The following is a 24,185-nucleotide window of genomic DNA, read 5'->3' on the forward strand; positions in this document are numbered from 1 at the left end:
GTGAATAAATATCACAATGTCTGACACGATACAGGCAGCTATGGGTTCGGAGATTGATAAAGCCGCTGCTCTACTCCGGAATTGGTTACAAGTACTTTTACAAGCGCATCGTACTTTGTCCTTCACTATGGCTAGTAACCCCCTCTCTTGTACGAAGTAGTAACTACTTATCAACTGGTGACGTCATGTAATTACAGTAAATAGAACCCGAGTGAGTGTTCGCGTGTGGTGGGGTGATGTGAGTGCGCTGCCGTGAATTACGTGATTTCACGATGTCAAAGGACTGCGTTGAGGTAAGTTCTGTGCTGTGGTATGAATTTAATGATTCTGCGTCTGTCTGAGTAGGTTTCGTTTATTTTCAAGGCTTCGTCGGTGAGATTCCGCCACGGGAAGCTCTCGGGGCTGTCACCGCGGGAGTTTCGTTGGTCGAGGACGGGCACGGGCGAGTTTCGCGTGGAGCACCGCCTGGCGGGCGCGGGCGGGCGGTGGGGGTCAGGGACTGCCTGAGGCACCGGAAGTACATACTTGTACCTAAATAAAGCGGCTTGCCGCATATTGAATGCAATATTTGATAATTATAATTAGTAATAATGTTATAAGGACGAGGGCACTAAAAGTGCTCCAATCGGTACTCAGTGCAGACATTTTGGCCGACATTTTGTCGAAATTTTAATTGAGAATTTTTATTTTTTATTTTTCCTATTTAGGTTGGCGCCCGTCTTTTTAGCGGGTATCCATTGGCACCATTGCAAATCAATACCGGAGGTTTGGAATGAGATTCGTCGGCTGAGGCTTGCCGAGCTTTTACGAAATCAATGCGGGCAGCTTTTCAATAGTATGTTTTCGAATTTCGATAGAATGGAAATGGCCAAAATTTTTAATTGCCCTCCTACCTGATCAAATTGCCTTTTTTCCTTCTTAGTTCTTTACGTTTCCAAATATTTTCTTTATCGCTGATGTTTGGGAGCATTTATCTGTAATGAATGCTTTCCGATAATTTCAAACTTATTTTATATGACTGCCCTTGCTTAGGTATCGATCCTGTTTAGGTAGGTACCTACTATAGGGCCTTGCTGTTTACGCGATGGGATAATGGATGAGCACTGAACAGGCTTATCCTGAAACGTCGTATCTGACGCTAGAGGCCAGGGCATGCCTCAAAGAAAGTTTCTCCAAATAAAAAAAAACTATAAAACTAGTAGGTACTGACTGTGTTCGATTTAACCCATTTATGCCCAGGAATATTGACCATCATGAAAATCGATGAAATCAAGATATGTTACGCTTCTACCAGGGCCTTGCATGGAATCGAAAATAATTTTTGCCGGCAGCAAAAGTTTTTCGAGAAAAACGTAAAAAACGTGCGTTGCGAAATCGCAACGAAGGGCACACCGGGCGCCATCAGCGTTGCGAAAACGCAACGACGGGCACATCAGACGGACATAAAGTACACTAAACCGCCGTATATGCTAGTTTGTTTTAACATATATTTCACCAACTGTTGAAAAATATTGCTTGAGAATGCGGTACCCACATCCCTCATACTTTATTACCCGCCTAAGAGCCTCAATGAGGGAGCATAACTTAAGGGTTCGCGAACGGGGAGATGGCAACAAACGGTCATTATCAACAACAATTGTCCATTTAAAGTACCTAGTGGTCGGCACGTACCCTGGGCGGTGCTTTCTTTTTGGAAGTTAGACAGAGCCATTAGCCCATTACCCTCTCATATGAGAACCCCAAACTGAAAACAATTTAACCGAGGATTGGGAGTCAACCAGTGCCTCGCCTAAGCGCCTATCCGCAATACCATTGTTAACCACCCTCCTAGGAGTAAAGACAAATTCAAATGCAGGGTAGTCGTGCACACTCTCATAAAAAAATGAACCTATCCGGCTTTCACAAATTACCTGCGTAAGGCGTAGAGCGTCATAACAACTCGGCTTAAAGTGTCTCCCAGGACCCATTTTATCACTTTTACACCTAATTCAAAATTTTCATTGTCCCACTCTCAGCGACCTTCACACTTGTAACCTCTTTCTCGAGACAATGCCAGGGCAGACTGGTGATTCGACGCAGCTCACACTTTCCCAGTGTTTCGTCAATCCGTCCTTTCCATCTTAAGGATAGTAGAATCCTTCTCCATGCCTCAACCTTTGTTTCGAGCTGGACGGGCAACTAGGTATATCACATTCGAGCAGCTCCCATAGGAGCACAGGTCTGTAGCCGGATACAGAAAGTGCTTGGGAAGGGGGGGGGGCTGGTTCATGGGTGGCCTGGATGGATGGGCTCAGCCTCGACGATCCACCATGCCCGCTCAAACCAATGTTTTCCCTAATTCCAATAATGCTTCTAGCTCTAAAATGGTCTGATTAGACAAAGGCCTACCCTCAATAAACAAACAAGCAATGCTTCACAACCTTATCAATCCGTGCAAACCATGAATTCTAAAAATAAACTATTATTTTCCAGACGCCCTCATCACTCCTGCCGAAGGGGTCTGTTGCCCCCCCCCCCGAGGGGGCATATCCCACATTTGCCGCTTCTGGGAGTTATATTTTCCAACGTAAGGGCCAGCGGATTGCATCCAGAGAATGACAATGCCTATCTGTCGTCTGATACCAGACTACGTCCCCATTATTTAGTACAAAGTAGATCCAATTTTCAAAGTACCTCGCTATCTCTCTGCTCCGTTAGCATCGCCGACCGTTTGATGCAGGTCCTTTTCCTACCATGCGATTTTCAGATGCTCGAAAACCCATTGCTCGAATAGCCCGATTATAATCTGCGAGAAAAAGAAATGAGTGTTTGATAGCTGTTTAAAGGTAGTGTGCCAGCTTTCTTGGACCGTATGGAGTTAATGGCCCAGATAAGGAGAACCGGATTTTTAGAACTTATCCATACCTTCAAAACTCATGGAAACGTCTTAAATTCTTCAAATTTTGAGTACCCCAGTGCGAAATTCGCCCCGACGGGTTGTCGGTCGTACCCCAACCACATTTCACACCACTATGAACAATAAATGCACACACTGAAATCGCTATTACCGATATGCTCATCCAATCAAGTTTCGATAAACCCGTTCATCATCATCTCCTGCGGTTTCGAACACGCCTGTTAGGTGGCTTCTGATGCTCGTCGAGGTCGGAATTTCCAAATACGCGTGGTGCGTCGGGCCGCGCGCTCTGACTTCGGCCAAGAAAAATGCGTCAGCTGATCATTGTCATTTCTGCCACTTGCGTGTGGTGAAATGGGGTAATAACTTATAAGACGGCTTTTTCATATCAATTATTTTACATAAAATCATATTTCAAACCATAAATAATGTTCGACAGCCAAATAAAAGAAACAATACCAATACGGGCTTACAGTTTAAGGCTCGACATTGTGTTGTCTACGATTAGACAGCTGATAACTCATTCCCGTACGTCGTATGGTCGTAACACTATAATGACCTTTGCTTATTGTCACAAGTGCGCCGCATTCGCGATTGTTGCCCGACGCCTGTTTGCAGGTGAGCCCACTACAGTTGTTATACATATCTAAAAACCGAAAAACTTTTAGGCGAAAAAGGCACTATTCCAGGCCCATTTTTGATTTTTTTTGCGATATTAGGTAAAAACAGAAGCTTCTTATCCTAGGAAAAATAAAATAGGAAATCTTTCAAAGGTGGCACACTACCTTTAAGTGAGTTAATGTGAAACGTGTCGCAACATTCACGCGCAATGCACTTTAGGGGAGAGTGGGGCACATTCGTGCAAAAAATGGATAAACCCATATATCTGTTCTTTGGTTAGTGCAATGGCAAAATTGTTGATTGTAGTATGGAAAGGAACTATTGCAGATAGTTTTCCTCTTTAAAAGTTATCCTATAAAATTATTGCTTCCATTAGAAAAAATGACTTTTATTAACTCTGAACATTTGCACGAAACTGCCCCACCTATGGGGCACATTCGTTCAAGAGATGGGGCACTTCCGTTCACCCGGCAAAATTCGAGAAATTACCGGGCATTACCAGAAATTTACAAAAGGAAATTGGCAGGGGGTCATTTCACTTGATTCCTTTCGACAAGAATGCATTGCACAATAAATGTAGAAAGCATGGGCTGGCCAACAAGAATGTGCCAACTGCCGGCCTCCGTGACCTCGCCAAGTTCGCGTGAATTGCTCGTCACGACGTTGCAAGCAGTCGAGACTGAGTCAGGCGAGCGTCATTAGAGAAACCTACTACAGATAAAATCATAAATCGCAAAAACTAAAAAAAATATGCCCGAATGTGCCCCCAGGCAGTGCGTACACGAACCTGCCCCATAACGTTATTAGTAATATATTTCAAAATTTCTTTTTGAAAAAATGACACTTTTTCAACAAACAAGTTTGCAGCAGTTCCGTGAATAGAGTGGGCTTCCTCACCCCCAATTTTGAAAAGCTGAACCACATTTCCGAGTCAGGATCACGAAAATGGATGATATGAGAAAAGTTTGGAAAGCTCACGAATATTACAAATTTGCGTTTTTATCAAGCATGACAGCAGGTACAGTGTTGTCTTCTACGGTGAACGAAGGGCGGCAATGATAGACATATTTCCATAATTTACCTTGAGCTCGTGCAGTCACTCGTGCTCCCATAAACTGCTGAAAACGAATGTGCCCCATGCACGAATGTGCCCCACTCTCCCCTACATACCTACACGTCCCTCACGACTACAAAACGAGAAAGAGAGAGAGAGAGAGAGAGGGGGGGAAGGAGAGAGAGTTGGGGGAGCGTGGAAGAGAGGGAGTAAGATTGGGGAGAGAAGGAAAGAACCCACAACGTATCTCAAGTGAAGTCTATTTGATGTTCCTATAGGTACTTCCGCTGCCCTGCCAATTTGCCCCTCGTTGCGTTTTCGCAACATCCTTGTCTTTCCGATGTGCCCAACGTTGCGTTACCGCAACACGACTGTAGTCATATTTGAAAATAGTCACAAACCCTATTTGCAGCATAATTTGTTAATAAAATGTATATTCTAGCTATTGTAGGGTCTCTGCAGAATATGTTCACACATTATTCATTACGATATAATTAATCACTTAATCTACTTATTTTGGTTTTCGTGACGTTATCACTGACGGGACCTTCGACTTCCCTCTGGGAGCTCTGGACGGTAAGTTACCGGCCGCACAGACTTGTAACTGCGTAGCATCATGCGCGGATCCATGCTAAACGCGCTGAAACTTGTCTCATCGGTGAGACGCCATTATACACTTCTCAAGATTTGATCACGTCGACGCTTGCTTGTGTTGCGAAAACGCAACGAAGGGCGTAAATGGGTTAAGAAAAAGTTTCGGTTAAAAAACGACAAATTCTCGCCGATTTCGGGCGTTGCGAGGGGGACATTTGCCTCAGGTGTTATGACCCCATAACCCCTTGCATCCGCCAGTGGACGAAAAAAAATTGAACGGAGGGAGTCGGAAAATGAGCATTTCCGAGCCGAGCCGAGCCCTATTACCCGCAAGGTGTGTGTGTGTGGGGAGGGGGGGGGGGGCGGAGTGGGAGTGAGGAACTATGAATAGGGAGTCGGGACATGGTAATATCTGACTGATCGGTAAGAGTTTTCACTTTTTTTTCTGCACGAAATTAGTTGTCGTACTGCGTACGTACACCGTCAGGGAGGATTCCTTTCCAGTCGCATGTTTCCGACATATACAGGCTGGGTATTTTTTTTTTTGTGGGAGTGTATTTCTGTGGCTTTGTTTGCCACTTATTTACCGTAATGATTCAGTGCAGTCATTTATCCATCAGGTATTCGTGAAGTTTCTCTTTATTCTACCAAACTCCAAAGTGGGTATTTCTGAGTTTCCCGAGATAAATTATGTTCAAAATAGGCACACATGAATGATGAAAAGTTATAAAAAGCAGGATTCGATCTTTTTTTTGGAATATGAGTATAAAAAATTCACTTTTAAGTGAATAAGTCACCTGCGTTTTAATGACAATATGAAAGTCGACCAAATTATTTTCCGTAGTCGCTTCTCTCTAGAATTTTCTACTTGTCCACGTTCCAACTACCTACTTGTTTGGGTGAAATAAGTAATAATTACCTCGTAATAATATTACGAGGTAATATTATTATAATATTACCTCGTATACTTTTACCGATGATCAAATACTCGTCCATTTTTTTGGAGAGAGCGAGAGAGTGAATTCGAATGCCTGGTCGCTTTACCCCTTTTTTAGTCATTGCTACTTGCATACTTAGTCATCGCTCTTACGCCCAAATGGTGTGCACGGTTTCACTGTGCCTGAGGAAAACCTTCAGCGCGGCAGTTGGCCGTCGGTATCGCGACGTCGCCACCCTAAAACCGGTTTCTAGTCACGTGATGGACTTCTCGATCGTGCACGCTCGTTTCTGGACTATGCTCAATGTGCATTCGCGAATTAGCATTTCAGTATCTGTAGTAGGTACTCGGGTGAAATAAAGCGTGTCCAATTTCTGTTTAGTCGTATGGGGCATTCCACGTCAAATCAAACACCGAAATCCGTCATCCCCTTCGATTTTTCTGAAAATTTGTAGGCAGACTGGGCATGGTTCAAAACTGAGTTACGTATAATATTTTCGAAATTTGATAACGTATCGCTGAGATATAGGTCATCGAATATAGCGAAAAATGCCACACATCAATTTTTTAAGTGGCTATAACTCTGGCTCCTTTTCTGGTATCAAAATGATATTAACAGGGTCTTATAGGCAATTGATAAGGCTTTGATTTTTAATTATAAAATTAAATTGAAGTGACCTTGAAATGCATTTGACCTTGAACTAAAACAGAAAAATTTAAATAGCAAAAAACACGTCACCTTCGATTTGGGTAATTTTTACATATTATGTCCGTCACAATGTTCCTAACCATCTGTGAAAAAATTGGAGTGGGCCATTCATAACTTTCGCGGCAAACGCCGTTTTCATGCATCAACATCACGCAACCGCGCGTGACCTTGAAAGACAGTCAAGACATGCTTGCTTGTGTACACTTTCTGAAATGAATGATTGCTGATTAGTGATATCCCAAACTCTGCGAGAATGGAAATGCATAGTCATCGTAGTCAAGCATTCACGTTCCATAGTAAAAGTGTCTCAGGCAAACGGTATTTTGCGGTGAATTTTGAGCCGTGTGGAAATGCATCATGAAGTAAATTCAACGAAAACATTATCACGTAACGATATCTTCACGTCTTTTGATCTTCATTATACGAAAGAACATGCATTTTTTAGTATGTATGGGGAATTTCTAGTTAATCCAATAATAAATATGGCAGTTAGAGGCCTGCTAAGTGTAACATGTCGCCGGCTGAGGCGGGCTCGGCCGATGCGGGAAACGCAGCAATCACAATTTTGTGTTTACACGTTCATATTTCAATTGTTTACCAAACGATTTTCAAAATTCTTTGACCATAAGATTGCCTGTACATTGCCTGACCATAAGATTGTCTTCTCACAAAATTTGACGCGAATCAAACGTAATCAGCAGTAGGGAGCGCGATGTAAAGACGGAACCGTTCAGTTCCGTCCCGGCACAGTCTACAATTCAGGCGGCGCGTAGCGGTCGGCGCCGGCTGCCGAGTCGCCGCGTTGCTGCGGCGACAGGATGTTCACTTTACACCGCTATTACTAGAACAGTTGTGAACCGATTTTCTTATTGCTTGCACGATGAGATGTCCAATTCAATTCTTGACAGGTAGCCATAATTAATTTCGAATTAATCTTTATGAGATATTGGCGAAAAACAGGAGGGGTGGGCGAAATTCGTTCTTCCCCCTCCACTGCGCGTGCTAACATACGTTTGCGTATGTGCAATTTTCTTCAAAACTTATGAATGGCCCACTCTAATTTTTTCACAGGTTGTTAAGAATATGGTAGGCAATAAAATATATGAAAATGAGCCAAATCGAAGGTGACGTGTTTTTTGCTATTTCAATATTTGTGCTTAAGAACAGAGTTAAGCAAATTTCAAGGTCATATATTTAAGTAGGTGCAATTATAAACAAATGCTTAAGAAATTACCTAAACAGTAAGGTTTATTTCATTCAAATCAAACAGGTACAACCAAAGTTATGGTCGTTCAAAAATATAAAGGTGCAACATTTTGCAAAAATTTGATGCCCTATATTTAGAAGACCTGTGGTCAGAATGTGCAAAAAACATCAATGTAATGTCCGGGGCCACACAGGAACTCGCTCACAAATTTATAATGAAATCGCTGATGGTAAGGTGCAAAACAGCCGATTTTTGTTCGATTTGACGTGGAATGCCCCGTATGTTCCGTACCATTTCATCGGCGTATGTCTAACAAAAAAGCTACATAAATTTGAACACGAATATTATGTGATGTTAAGACTTGTTATGAGAATGTTAAATATTTATCGAAATTAAAGAGACCACGGCTTGTGGCTTCCATGGGACGTAACCTCGATTGCCCGATATGTTTTATTATTTATTTATCTTCTTTTTAGTTTCCTTTGTATGTTCAGTTCGTTGCGTTCATTTTCGGAGCAACAATGAATAGGACAGATTTTGAAGATAGTTAGTTTTCTTGCAGGGGAACACTCAATCGAAAATTATTTTATTTGGCAAATAATTTCTGTTAAAATAAATCCTGTGATGACCCCAGTCCCCACCTGACCATGACCTGTCTGACCTGCTGCGATGTCGTCGGCAGGTGGTGGGCTCGCCCTGCGGCCAGCACGGCTCCTACGTCTTCCACAAGGCGTTCAGCTTCGTCAGCGGCGGCCGGCGCCACGTGCTGGCGCTGGGCGAGTTTTTCTTTGTGAAGCCGTGGCGGGACGAAGAGGTGGTGTGCATCTGCGAGCTGCAGCTGCTGTACCAGGACAGCAGCGACGGCGACCTGCTGGCCTGCGTGCGCCTCTACCTGCTGCCGGAGCACACGCCCGAAGGTCGCCTCGAGTCGCACGGCGAGGTGAGCGGTCGCCCGCCGAGGGCACCCCGGCTGACCCGGGTCACACAGCACTGCAGCACAGGCCGCATTCGGGGAGTTTTTTTATTGTTTCTTATTTGGGCATCATTAATTATTTTCATCTTTTATATAAAAGGTCACTTATAAGTTTATTTATAAATATTATAATTTTACAATTATTTTACCTATTCATTGATACGCTATTCATTTAATAATGGCATTGTCATCCATTTACTGCTGCATTTGCTTTTCTGCTCGCCGGAGGGCCTCCGCCGTTTCCCATTGCTATCGATCTCCGCCCCCGGGCGCGCGTGGTCTCTGTCTCGGCGGAGGGGAACGTCACGGGGCGCCCCTCCCCTCCCCCTCCCCTCCACCCGTCCGTCCTGCACGGTGCAGTGGAGCCCGCCCGGCCGCCCGCTCGGCCGACCGCGCCTGGCCTTGGGTCGGCGATCAAGGCTGACGTTCATGCGGACGCTGTGCATACGCGCCCGCCCCGGCCCGGAACGGCTCTATAATCGGACACTTGGACGGATAGGGATTCGCCGGCGACCCCGGCCCCGGCCGAAACGAGCCCCGATGGGTAGGGCGCGGCGTCTTCCCTGTTGCTATGCACGCTGATGGACGATCTGATCAGCCGGCCCCACGGGTCATTGTCTAAAGTGGCTGTGTTTGGGACCGATCTCAATAGTGGTTGTGATGACCGCTGCGACGCAGAAATCGATAGCCTCGCCGAGTGTTTTAGCGTGGGCGGGTATTGTCCACGCCGCTTATCAAAGATCTCAGGCGGAGATAAGGATTGTTTATCTATTTATAACAAAAAATGGATGATGCGAATGGAATTAATCACAGCGACGTAATGACCCGGCCCGCCGGCAGACCCGGCAGACCTGCATCGGTCATTCATGCTCTCTTCCCCTCTCGAGACCGCCCGGGGTCATATCTGCTGCGCTGCACACAGAGAGGTTTGGCAGGCTGTTAAGTTAGCGACCGTGCAAACACCGATATTATGGAGACGCGGCGCTTGTTGGTGCATAAACTTTTGATATTTTTACCAGCCGTTTTTAGGCTTGTTGACGCTAAAAAGATTGTTTGATTAAATTATTTTCTTTGTCCGTAATCCGTCGAATACCGGCTGGACGAAAGTTGGCGCTTTGTTTTCGCAGACCTGGGTCGTTCACTTGTTCAAGCATAACAAGAATGTTAGGCTACCCCAAGTCCGTGAAGGATGATTATCAGGCTCCTGACGCTAAGATTTATATAATTATGTCAAATGTGAAAATTGAATTTATCTTCTACAACACAGAGTTCATTTGTGTCGAAATGATCGTCGCTATGTTACATAGCGACGATATGTTCGCTACATGACACTTAGTGCCCGGTGGTGGGGTGTGTTACTGTGGTAATGGCGGACGACCCGCTACGCTGCTTTGTCCGATTCTGCGGGGTTTTGATTTAGCGTTGCGCCTTTACTAAGCCCTTGACTCTTCTGAAGCGCAGAAAGTTGTACTTCACGGTCATCCCCGAGCTCGGGTTGTCCGTTTCCCATGAACCGCCGGACGCTTGTGTATTTCCCATCTAAACTGTGCCGCGGCACGCAAGCGAGGAGTGAAACGCCGCCCGGGCGGGCGCCGCGCCGGTCGACGCAACCAACCAACTGCTACAACAGCTGTATACACGCCGACGGAAATGGTACACGACACAAAGCGGATTACGGGAGCTGATTTACCTCGGATATCATGTGGGGGCTATGTGCCCCTGCGTCACTTTGTTATCACACATCACGGCTGACCTGACCTGACCTGACCTGACCTGACCCGAGTTGACCCCTCGACCGGCTTGGTAGCGTGTCGCTGATCACGGCGTCGCGAGGTCGACCACGCCATGTTGATTTTCGTTTTGTCAGCGCGTTGCGCTGAAAGGCTCTCTGTTTGTCGGGGAAGTGGAATGCCCCCCCCCCCCGTGCCCACTGTAGGTCGCTGAAGGGTGCCTGAGATGGAACGAACTGCTGAATTCTGAGGAGAGCTACTGTAGACTGAAGCTGAAATGCATTGCAATGCTAAATTAGCCTAGCACATACGATTAGCGTTTTGCCGTGTTGAGCGCTGATGACGTAAACCACGCCCCACAAGTGCCTTATAAGATCCGTGCGATTGGTCCCCCCCCCCCCCTACTGGTGGACCTGGGTGCGCCTCTTCTCAGAATAGGCGGCGTTGACTCAGCGCCCTCTGCCCACCGCGTGCTAGCTGAACGAAGGTGTGCCTCGGCCTGCCAATCACATGTCCGACTATTTTCACAGTTTCGTCACTAATGAAATCACTTCCACATGTTCAACACTCAAAACTATCTGGTTGGATGTGAAGGCATCCAACCACATTTTACATTTTTTGTTACTTCCTCTTTCATCTTTTTGTTTGATTTTTTTATCTCGATGAGCGGCAGAGCTGGAATATTCTTTGTCTGCGGTCTGTCCCGTTGTCTGGCGCATTCCTCGGGTGACCGGAGTTGGGTATTGGGTGGCGTCCACTCGGCTCGGTGAAGGGTCACCCCTCACCCTCACCTCACACCATCAATCTGAGTGGGGCGGACCGGTTAGGTGGAGTCTGCGACTGCGTACACCGGTCGGTCGGCCGCTCAGCGGGGGCGCTCCTGCCGGCAGGGAGGGGAGGGGAGGGGAGGGAGGCTCACATGGCGCTGGCATGTGGCACTGTCGGGGAGGGGAGGGGAGAGGGCATTGTGCCCGCTCGGGAGGGTCTGGAAGGCAGGGTCGCGGCGGGGACCGATTGGTTGGGACTGTTGTCGCGCGCGTTTCCGCCGGGGAAGGGCAGGTTGAGGTGCGGAAAGGGGTGGGGGATGACGGGTGTTCAAATTTAGACAAGGTGTGGCAGGATCTGTCAGTTAACCTTATCAATCCCTGTTGTTTACCTACCCATTTATGATTTCAGTGGCTTGATGAAAACAAATCACGTCGTTTTATGCTTGATTTATGTATTTTTTAAGACGCATGATATCGCGATTATTTGAGTATAGGCAGTAGATGCACATACCCAGACCCAGATCTTCCACCATCCGAAAGCATCTGGCGAGATCGGTGCATGATATTTTGTGCATACCGAGGCTGCTGGCTACCGGTAGGAAGTTTGGTCTGCTGGCACTTGTGTTTTACGTAACACCCTCTTGGCTTGGGTATCGCTTGTGAACCGCTCACAGCTACCCTGATTGGCATTCAGGCAGCAGAGCTACCAGTTTGGCCCGGCCAAAGAGCTGCCAGTTTTATCGGGTGACTATCCACGTGGGCTCTCAACGGAGTCTTTGTGATCAAGACGTTCTGCGATTTATATAATTCTAAGCGTATATTTTATCTTTCGTAATGTGCCTTTTTAAAAGCATTCGCTCTCATAGTGTTAAACTCTATCGATGTGCAGCTTAAATGCACACCTAACGATTACCCATCTGTGGGCTGGGTAAGGGGTAATGGTAGTTATCCACCCACGATTGATGGAAACCGTGTTGAAATGTAGAGGGAAATCACTTCAGAACCCTGAATCTGAGGCAACATCGTGTTGTTATCGCGCTCCACGTATTTTATCAATCGTAATCATGTGTCGTATTTTTCTAGACATCTACATTGATACGGTTTATGTAATCCTCTTGGCCGAGTATTTTATCGACCTCCGTACAGTCGCGGTTCGAGTCGATCAGGTGCGACGCTACTGCTGTTTCACGAGGCGGCCAAGTGACCGCCGGCCGCGGGCGGGGGCTGTTGCACGGTCAGACAGGGACGGAGGTGGGAGACGAACCCCCTAAAGGCCCCGTCCCAGCAATGTCTCATTGTCTCAGGCCCAGGCTCTCTCCAGTCGGATCAGCGGTCCAACCAGGCGCGTCGCCGGCCGTCTCTGATCGCTCTCTCATTGCTGAACGGGGTAACTCCAGATGCGCCCGACAGTGGCCCAACGGTGGCGGTCCGCGCGGTACACCCATTTCGGCAGCCGGGTGAATGGGCCAAGGTCTCCAGTGGTGCCGCCTGGCGGCTGTCCAGTGCAGTGCTCGGAAGGGAGGGAGGGGAAGACAAAGACACGGCGGAATGGGTGCCCTCGTGCTCACTCCGGGTGGGGATCGGAATGTTATCAGACGCCATGTAACAATGCAGATAAAATGCGCAGTTGGTTCTGGTTGGTACATTGCGGACATACGAGAGTAATCTGCTTTGAGGTCTTCAGTACACGACGGGTAATGTTTGTTTAACCTTCTTCTTGGACATGCTACGTGTGACTCGCCGATTAGTCTCGACTTTTTGACGCAGCTGTGGACGGACACGCGGTGCGGTGCAAAACTGCTATTCTACTTAGTAGATTGTTTTGACTCGTCTCTAAGCTGCTTTGTTATTAATTGTTATATATGTAACGAATGCTTTTGAATTCAGGCCATGAACATCATGTATATTTGCCCACCTTTCAGCATTCGACGTTACTTTAAGCACTTAAATGTGGGCATTTGTCCGAAGTTCATTTACTGTGGGATCCTGGGCCCTCATTCTATGCTTATGCTGTTCATAATTAACCGTGGGAAGCTGACCTTTCGCTTTGGTATCATTTCGTTGGTTTATTGGTGCCACATGGAGACGGTCGGTGCTGCCGACCTCGGAGGTCTGAATCTGTCAGGGTCGCGCCGGCTATTCTGTCAGGGTCGCAGCAGTTGCGAAACTTCTCGAGCACAGCGTGGTCTGTGACACTGGCTTATTGTTGTGAACTAGTAAATACTCATGACTGCGGTATACCTTCTCATGACCGTGTAGTGTTTTAGGCATTGTTTGGTGTCTCCTGCTTTTGCCGTAAACACAAAATATTCCTTTTCCGGTGAAGCGAGCACAATTCACTGGGGAAATATGTATATCAATAGGCAGGTACTTTAGTAAAACTAAAACTGTTGGTTACTTTTATTAAAATAATATATTTGAATGAACTTGAAGCATAGGCTTGCAGCCGGAAACATACCATGCCAGCTAATTCCACTTCAGCTGAACCAGCTCCATCTCTCATCCAATCCAATTACTAACGGATGTGTTCGGACGTCGGATAGTTGGCTCTGGTTCAAGTCGCTGCTCTCGTGGCGACTGACACCTTCATCGTATGTAAATCGCCCGAGAACTAAACAAAATCCGCCATGATGCAACACATTGGCCAGACTTGTAAACGACTCTGAGTTGATTCGTGAATCGACTCAGAATCAAACCGTTTTTCGATGAGTCATGAGTTGATTCGAATCACTTCATCGAGGAACTTGATGAGTCATGAGTTGATTCGAATCAATTAAATTTAACATCATGAGTCATTTGATGAATCGATTCAAATTTTCAGACTCAAACAAAGAATCGACTCAAAAAAATTTGAGTCGTTTACAAGTCACCATCAACACCCTAATAATCAATGCTAGATCACCCCATCAGCTTTAGCCATCACTTAACTCCATATTTCAGACTTACAAGAGCCTCAGAGGCTCAGGCACAGGCGCCTAATGAGCCAAAAGCATTTGGCAGTTGGTAGGTACTTAGTCTTACCAAACCAAGTGCCTGCTACACTACCTAGGTACCTACATTTTACATGTCAAAAGTCAGAATTGACACCTGCGGCTGCCTCCCCTTCTCCCAGTCCCAATTTGGTCCCAATAATCAATCAACAGCATAAGAGTTTGGGCGTCTATAGAGTCAAATACGCCCAAACTACCTATAGCCTATAAACTACCTATAGGCTATGCTATAATATAAATAAACTCACCTATAAACCGCAAAATTGCGATGCTCAACTGCCAATAAACCACAAAATGCACATTTTTCCATGAAATAGAAGTTTAAAAAGAAACTTGTTTTATGACATCATAGAATCTTCAGAATAATGTAAAGGAGCGGCTTTGAAATATTTCCTCAGCGATCTCCATTCGCCTAAAATATGTACTATGAGTGACGTCATGAATTCGAGAATAGAATGTGAAAGTCATAGTATGTTTTAAGAAAACTACATTAATGGCGCAATTAAAGCAAGCATGGGATCCTAATTCTTTATACTTGACAAATTGGCGGGATGACGTTGCCCGAATTGCACCAATGACAATTTATTTTTACCAAAAGAGCCACTTAGTCAGCGCTCCGGTGCTCCTGATATCGATTAATATTCAATGACGTCATTTTTAATCTAAAATTGTAGACTAACAATATTTTTTTATATTCCTTCATTTTAATCTCCACGTTGAGCCAACATAAATGGTAAGTGACGGATGGGCTCTATCTAGCTGGCAGCCAGTTGGCACTGCTAAACTAGGTGCCGTTTGGAGAATGTATATTGTATACCTACATTAACTACTTTCAATGAGTCTCAACTCAAGATCATATCTGATTCTGAGGCCTGAGCCACTCATGCAAGGTCATGGCCTCCTCGTGGCCCATGGAGTCCCTGCTGATGCCAATGCTGAATGTTTCACAGGTGGGATTAATCCTATTTTTGAGGTTGTACTGTTTGAATAATTTTATCTGATAAGTGAGAAGTAGTAACATTTGTCTCATTATCATGTAGACAAAGTTTGATTAAAAAAAACATGAATGCCTCTCGGAACTTGTGCTTTTGAATTTTCAAATAAGACTTTCTAGGTAATAATAAGAGATAGGTTACTATGCTACTCCTTAATCCTTACTTATATTATAATTGTCTCTCAGAGTTACTTACAAATTTATCTGACATTGCACTGTTGACTGTTGAGTGTTGAAGATAGGTAGGTGTAAGGTAGGTACCTATGTACCTAGTCCTACTAGGTAGCTGTTTGAATCTTTGGTCAAGGCTACTATGCTGCTTAATACAATTGTGGTATGCGGCATATTCATTTTATCATAGCTTTGAGTCAAATAATCAACAAATGCCTATAGTGAATCATGGGTTGAATGAAATAAGTTCAATAAAAATGTCGTGTGAGTCATGAGTTGATTTGAATCGATTCATCAAAATGTGTGAGTCATGAGTTGATTCGAATCATTCCGTTGGCTAGTTGCTCGAGTCATGAGTTGATTCGAATCATTTCATCGAGGAACTTGATGAGTCATGAGTTGATTCGAATCAATTAAATTTAACATCATGAGTCGTTTGATGAATCGATTCAAATTTCCAGACTCAAACAAAGAATCGACTCAAAAAAAATTTGAGTCGTTTACAAGTCTGACATTGGCTAATTACTCCCGGGTTTGCATGTCGTGCTACAATTCTCGGATTTACCTTCTGCGTCTCAGTCGAGCGACTTCTGACTCGTCAGTGTGTGGAGGGGCGGTAGTGGTCGTTGCATAAGCTCGAATATCAGACTGGTTGAAAGTGGTGCGCCCGGTATTGGCCGGTTGGGCAACTCGTCGGAGGCTCCGCTGCCCGGGCCTCTGTGATAATAATAGGGAACAGATATGCGGTCAGCAGCAGCGATGTTTATTTACGGGGTTGATGCTTTCACTTAGATGTCGTCAGTCAATTCATAAAAAAACTAGTAGAACTGATAAAAAATATGCATGATATGCATGATTAATTACCGATATTGCCAAGTAAAATTGCCTTATATTTTAGGCTTAGGTAGTTGAATATCAAATGTAATTACAATTCCGCAACCATACTCCTATCTTGGATTAAGTCCATTTTCTGACTTTTGTTGTCTGTAGTCATGTTTTTTCCTGGAATAAGTCCATTTTCTGTCCTAACTTGACTGTATTCATTGGCTGTGCCAACATGTGACAAAACATAATACCGCTAATCTTAGGAGGCACGCTGTTATCCTCCACGTTAGCGCCAGCTCTACCGATGGCGCTGCCGTGTTTCAAGGTCCGACGGTACTTGGACTGCACTCTGAAGGCTCTCCAATCTCGAGTCTGTTTTACCCTCCGCGCGGAGCGGTGCAGCGGAGGGATTCTGGAGCGTCCGGGGCCCATCCGTGACAGATTTATGGAGAGCCGGCGCGCTGCCGTTCCGACTCCGACCAAAGACCCACTTTCCCGGCCAGATGGTGCTGGAAGGATGGCAATCGCCATGGTAACTAGAGTGGACGAGCAGCGTGATGTAATGTTGTCCATGCTGAATGGTCCAGTTATGCTGTAATTACTGAAATTGATGTGGCCTGACAGGCCTTTGGTCAATGGTGACTACTGACTTTCTAGTTTCTAGGCAACAGTGGCGGTCGCAGGGGGGGGGGGCATCAGGGCCATGCCCCCCCCAAAGGCAAATCAGGGGGGCCATCATATCATTTGGCCCCCCCCAAACAACCGATGGGCCCCCATGGCCGTATGGGGCCCTGGCCCGTATTCGATTGTCACGAGGCTCGAGAAACCCACGCCAGCTATTAACAGCTCCCATACCAGTCTTTGAGGGTCCTACACTGACCTCTGAGGGCCCTTCAGTGGCGGTCAAGCTTCCACATTGACCGCTGAGGACCCGTATTGACCTCTGAGGGCCCTCCACTGGCCTTTGAGGGCCCCTAAACCGGCCTCAGGGGCCCAACCGGCGTCTGAGAGCCTCACACCGGCCTCTGGTGGCCTCATTTCTGTCTCTCGAGTCCCAAGACTAGCCTTTAAGTATCTCTGAGGGCCCCGCACTGGATTCTGAAGACCCGATGTCGAGCCAGCATCGGCCTCTGGGGGCCCATCTTGGCCTTTGAGGGCCCTCCGCTGGTCTCTGGGGTCCAACGCCGGCCCATGCCGGCCTTTTAGGGCCCCACCCACACTGACCTCTAAGGGCCCATGCTGGCCTTTAAGGACCCACATTAGCCTCTGAGGGCCCCCGCACTGGATTCTGATGACCCAATGCCGGCCGCTCAGGGCCCGCATCGGCGTCTGAGGGCCCATCTTGGCCTTTGAGGGCCCTCCGCTGGCCTCTGGGGTCCAACGCCGGCCCATGCCGGTCTTTTAGGGCCCCACACTGACCTCTGAGGGCCCATGCTGGCCTGTAAGGATACACATTAGCCTCTATGGGCCCCACACTGGATTCTGAAGACCCGATGCCGGCCTCTAAGGGTCCGCATCGGCCTCTGAAGGCCCATCTTGGCCTTTGAGGGCCCTCTGCTGGCCCCTGGGGTCCAACGCCGGCCAATGCCAGTCTTGTAGGGTCCCATTCTGATCTTTGAGGGCCCCATGCTGGCCTGTAAGGGCCCATATTAGCCTCCGAGAGCCCCCCGCACTGGATTCTGAAGACCCGATGCCGGCCTCTAAGGGTCAGCATCGGCTTCTGCGGGCCCATCTTGGCCTTTGAGGGCCTTCTGTTGGCCTCTGGGGTCCAACGCCGGCCCATGCCGGTCTTTTAGGGCCCCACACTGACCTCTGAGGGCCCGTGCAGGCCTGTAAGGACCCACCTTAGCCTCTGAGGGCCCCGCACGGGCTTCTGAAGACCTGATGCCGGCCTCTAAGGACCCGCATCGGCCTAGTCTGAGGGCCCATCTTGGCCTTTGAGGGCCCTCTTCTGGCCTCTGGGGTCCAACGCCGGCCCATGGCGGTCTTTTAGGGCCCCACCCTAACCTCTGAGGGCTCCATGCTGGCCTGTAAGGACCCATATTAGCCTCTGAGTGCCCAATTCGGTCTCTGATGGTCTCAAACTGCCCTTTGCAGGCCCTGTACTGGTCTCTCAGGGCTCTAAACTGGCCCCTAAGAGCCCAAACCAGCCTCTAAAGGTCCCACGACCCACACCGGCCTCTGATGGTCCCATTTTTGTCTCTGGGACCGAAACTGCCCTTATGTGCCTCTGAGGGACCCGTACTGGCTTCTGAAGGATCGATGCCGGCTTCTGAGGACCCATACCGGTCTTTAAGTGCCTCATAGCGACACCTGAGGCCCACACTAGCCTCTGAGGGGCCCGCAAACTGGCCTATGAGGTCTCTACACCGGCCACTGATGGCCCTATTATGTTCTCTGGGGGGCTCAAGCCTTACCTTTGGGCGTCACGCACTTGCTTATGAAGGCCCACATCAGCCTCTGGGGCCCTACCTGGGGCCTTTGAGGCCCTTCGCTGACCCTTGGGTCCAACGCCGGCCTCTGGGGGTCTGACACTGTACTCTAAGGGCCCCATTGCAGCCTCTAGGCGATAGGTATCGCCGAAGCGCTATCGATGGGCCCATAAGTGTAGGAACCATGGGTGCAGTGGGCGCAGTTGCACCAACAATAATTCTGCAGTGAGTGCAGACAATGTATTCTGCATCCACAATAATCTGGAACAAAACCCCCTTTCCTCAGCAACACTACTTTCCATGCAGCGCGACAAATTTAGGATATTTTGCCCACTATCCGTCTTTCGAAGCATTTCCTACTGTAATGGTCTTCAAAATTTGCATTTGTGCTCAAGTAAAAAAAAGATTAAACGGAAGTCGGAACACATGTGATTGAACAGTGAACAGATACCGATGACCCACTGTTAAAAGTTTTAGCACGATGATCTTAAAAAATGGCAAAGTTTTTTTTTGCAAAGAAAATGGCAAAGTTAGCCGCCTTTACTTTTGCGGTAGTCCATTCACAGTTGCGTGAATTATTGACATATTCAATGCTTCAAAATGCACTTTTCGGTACCTTTTCGACATGGTGCACCCTCAAAGCTCTCAATGAGCCTCCGCTCGGGTGCCGCTCCCTACCCCCCCCCCCCCCCGCTTCACCGGCCATGGACTAGATTTCTGCACCCGTGCACTACGCCCGTGGGCCCCTTTAAGCTAGCACCGGGCCCCCCGGGTCAGCGCAGGGGCCCCTTTGCCAAGTTGCCCCCCCCCCCCCCCAAACTCCAAGTCTGCGACCGCCCCTGCTAGGCAACGCTAACCAGTAGCCATGGCAAAATTGTGTTTCTGTTTGCGTCGAAGCGAACTTTTTTGCGAGTTCATTTCAGCAGCGATCTTGTTTGTTACGTTTCGGATAGATTTTATGCGTCTATTTGCATCCTTAGCATAGAGTCCAATGTGCAGGAATCTCGTGCCTCGAACCACTTATCCAGATGGAAATGAGATGCTTCTGATGGACAGCGCTGTTATCTGGCGAGTCATTTGATACGATTCCAATGAATGTTGTGGCTGCCATGGTTATCCTCTGCCGTCAGTTCTGAAATGGCTCAGCTGAGCTTTTGATCCTTAATTGGTATATCCTTTTGTTCGTATGATCCTTCTTAGATAAATTCCTTTTCAAATTAGAATATTGTTTGCCATGTTGCGTGCTAGCGCATAATCGTAAGTCAGAGGCACTGAAAACGAATATTGCGCTTGTCTTGATCAGCACAATTAAATTCGAATTGATGTCTTTTCTCGACCCCCTCATTAAGTTAATCCTGGGGTCTACTGCTGACGCCGTAAATGGGGTCACCCTGGTATAGGCCACGTGGCGAATTGTAGCTGTGAGGAGCAACTGTGTCTCGTCTGCTGCCCTCATAAGCGGGTGGGGTGCCCGACACTAGCCATTCGTCATAATAATACCTAATTACATTGGTGAATTCAACGTTATCGAATCAAGAAACAACTATCCTAATGATTTGATGATCATCTTTACCTAATGCATGGATACAACGTCGTTTATGATTTTCACCGTAATATTTAGGTAAACAGCCAACGGCAATTAGCGAGTCCGTCATTATTGCCTTCCCATTTTCGTGACAACTCAGTCATCTTGGCTACAAAGACCAAAACGGATGAATTCGTTCGACTTTCCCCAGATTATTTCTTGCTGTTATATATCCCTTATTACACCTGTCATTCATGTTGCATGCTATTGGTATTATGAGATAGTGGTAATCGGACCCACTTTTTTAACAGTATATAGGTACTTACTTACGTTCCTCGCCACTCGTGCGCGATATGCCTGAACAAAGACTGTGAAGTTCGAACCACTGATAAAGATAAGTTCAGTCTATCATGTAATCACAGCACAACACCATGCTGCGTGGTTATTCATTGATGCATAAATTTTTATTTGAATTACAAAACTTAGGAGACACTTTTAATTCATTTACAAATGCACGGTTTTTTATCGCTGTATAGGGACCGATAAAACGTTTATACGCATATAATGGCGACATGAGTTTCATGCTAGGACAAAGAAAAGAAAAATAATTTTGGACTTTTATCCCACCCATATGATTAGCCATTAAAAACTCCTCTGTTTGATGCCAGTGGCCCGCGATTGAGCGCCACAATAAATTATCAGCATCCAATTTTCCTGCGCTATTATATTACGAGCAAAATCCTTTCCTATGCTTATGAGGGTTGGTCACCGGTCGCCCCGTTTCGTCTGCCGGTCGCTCGGCCGGTCTGCAGTGCCTCCCACCGTGTTCGTTACGGAGCACTGTCTGCGGCCAGTCGGCCATTTTACAGCCGCCCCCGGCGGTCAGAATGAGCCTGAGCCTCACTCTCCGTGAGGTGAGCACTGAGAAGTGAGATGGATAGTGAGCTCTGCTAGACTACCGCGCCACAGCTGCTGCCCGGTACTCGTTTAGGAAGGATGGCATTTAGGGCGGCCGCGCGTAGCACCAGTGGGGAATGCAGATTCACAAAGCTTCGGGTCGACCAGTGCAGAGGTGTTGTTCGGTCCAGAATGGATGAGCTCATCGACAAGGGGTGGAGCGGGAACACTATTAAGGAGCTGAATGACTTGAGGCACTTATTGCTGCTCATTGAGTTTAGAGAGAACTGCGCCGTGTGCTGGAAATTCCCATGTCGCCGCTTCAAATGGCCCTCGTATATCAGTGCTAAAGCTGCCCGTTAGCATGCATGACCCGTGTTTTCTCTTGTATCACATACGTTGTGTAATTGGACCCTTATTGGCTGGGGCCCACTTGAACTCCATTGATTTTAAGAGGAGAGCGAATAGTGTCACGTCACTCCTGCTTCGTAATTCACAAAACTCATTTAGCTCCATTCGCCTAACTATTTGGTACCTAATACATTTTTCATGTTTGATGGAAATCGTGAGCTGGTGTCGAAAAAGATTATTTTCATCAAAATTTCGTCATCGTTATAATTGATATTGTTTAACTTTTACTTCCTAAGGAGAGGAGGGAGTTTTTTTTTACTTTAATAGGTTCTCATGTTTTTCAATTTTTTATCATTGTTTTATGAGAATAATAAAAAAGAAAGTTTTGTAAAAAATGAACTTCCTTGATGGTAGCAAATTTATTTAAAAAACAAAAAAAAATGTTTCGTCAACTATCCCCTTATTCTCGAAAGTAGGGCGTCTTTCAAATGATGGGTCAGCCGGCGGCACGGTGGGTGCTCGTCCGTCTCGACACTGCTGCCGCTCGGCTGCGGCGCATTCCGAATGCACTGCCGATCATGTGATGGTGCTGGTGACCTTGGTGGCGTCGGGTGGCCGCTTCACTGCCGGCCCATTGTTGCTCGAGACACGGAGACGGGCTAGAGGCGGCATCGCCCGCACCGCGCCCTGTTGAATTTGAATATCCGTTGCAGAAGAAAGCCGGGGGTGCTTTTTGCCGCAGCCGATTTCGGTGCTGCGGGCGTTTGCGTGCGTCCCCCGAATGGTTCCCTGTCGTGTCTCGAAAAAAAGTTTTTACGCAGTAACATCTATATGCTCAACATTGTTGTATTGTTATGACAATTTGAACAAATTAGTAATTTAGGATGTTGTCTTTTTAAGCACTTTCTGTTTAATTGTCAGTCAGTTAGAAAATTAGTTGAATTTTAATATTTTGTTTTGGGATAGATGAACCTTTTGATTATTTATTTAGATTAATTTGATTTCATATGACTGGATGTGATCATCAGTGCACTGGGAAAAAAATGCGCACGATCGGCTGTCAGAACGGCTTGCACCATGATATTCTTATGGCTTCGGCCATTCGTGCGGCCATTTTCTGCACCGGCCCGGCGCCCGCCACCCTCGCGAACCGCATATACTGGTCACACGGGGACTGAACACAACCTCTGCTGATCAATGAGTGAGCTCGCACTGAGACCGCCGGCAGTTCCGTTTTGTGGCGTCCTGTGACTAATGAATGCGGCAAATATGGCAACGATGGCTCACTCCCCTGGGGCGGGTCGGTGTATCGCTCCTCATCGTGCACATCTGTTGAAAGTTGAAGGTGTACTTGGTAAAGCATCGTGTCTCAAAAAGTGCTCAAATTGTGATCAATAGTCAATGAAACAACTAGAAAGCGTGCTACGATCATTGTCGAGTTAGCGTCGTGCTTTTGGTAATTGCGTAATGCGCCCGTCGGTCCTCGTCAGTCAGGTCCACCGGTCTGCAATAGGACTGTGAGTCATACGGAAGTCATGCGTGTCTTGATATAGGATAAATTTGGTGTCAGCTCTGCTCTCTTTCCGTTTTCCTAAGCCTGTAGAAATTGCCGGGCCCAAGGGAAAGTTTGCATTTGCGTTTGACCGTAGTCGTACAGTTCAATTGTTTGAATTTTAAAACTTGGTGGAAGATTTGAATGCATTATCGATTTATGCGAAGGTAATTTTTAGCCAGATATAACCTTTAAAAGGCATTTTACTAGAAAGGCAATGTTTTTATTTACATACATACGTTTTTACTACAAACACTATGTAATTGGCGTATTGCTTTGTGAAATCTTACATCGTGCACGAACATCATTTTATTCGTGCCAGCTGCCATGTCACCGTGTCCCCTGATTTTTCCCATGTGAAGCGGAACCACACAGATCACGGGGCGATAGGCGCCAGCCAGTGGAAGGGACGGGAGCCGTTAAACACATGGCTGTTTATTTCCTCCCTCTCCCTTCTGACGGCAAAGGTCGATAGCGCTAGCAGTGTCCCTATTCCCTTCCCCCGTCCTGCACCACACCCCTTAGACTGGGGTAGCAGTACGGTCGATAGCTTCCCCTGTGATAGGGCCGCTTATTGAGGGATTTGTCCGCCGATGGCTTCCTTATGCTCCACGGTGGTGTGTGGTTGCCATTTTTTTCATATTTGGCATTGGTTACGAGCGAGCGAGCGCACCGAGCGAAGTGAGTCTTTTCAATATAACGGAAAAATCTCAGTATGAGCGGCCCGGCCCGGCCCGGCCCGGCCCGGCCCGGCCTGTAACGCTTTTGAGAGGCTTATATCTCAGCAACCGCTGGACCGATTGGCCTGCGGTCTTTTTTGCTGGGTAGCCCCATCCCTCCTACCCCGTAATTGACTACTTTTGATACATCTCAGTGACCGTCGTGGCACGTGCCACGTGAAAATTCAAGGGTGTTCAAGCTGTTTTGCAAAAGCAGTGATTTTGAGAGGCCCATATCTCA

The 24,185-nt window shown here is 47.0% G+C and overlaps 1 protein-coding gene across 1 annotated transcript in view; it reads left to right on the forward strand.

Moving 5' to 3' along the window:
• The first annotated feature begins 202 nt into the window (after window positions 1-202).
• The window catches only part of LOC122383960 (AT-rich interactive domain-containing protein 5B-like), a 48,448-nt gene continuing 24,465 nt past the window's right edge, over window positions 203-24,185 (forward strand). The window contains exons 1-2 of the mRNA XM_043370861.1: window positions 203-293; window positions 8,701-8,958. Coding sequence (XP_043226796.1) covers window positions 273-293; window positions 8,701-8,958 — 279 coding nt within the window. The 5' untranslated portion in view covers window positions 203-272. The remainder of the gene's footprint in view (window positions 294-8,700; window positions 8,959-24,185) is intronic.

The sequence above is a fragment of the Amphibalanus amphitrite genome, unplaced genomic scaffold (assembly GCF_019059575.1).
Source record: "Amphibalanus amphitrite isolate SeventyFive unplaced genomic scaffold, NRLGWU_Aamphi_draft 000177F_arrow, whole genome shotgun sequence".
Classification (NCBI taxonomy): Eukaryota; Metazoa; Arthropoda; class Thecostraca; order Balanomorpha; family Balanidae; genus Amphibalanus; species Amphibalanus amphitrite.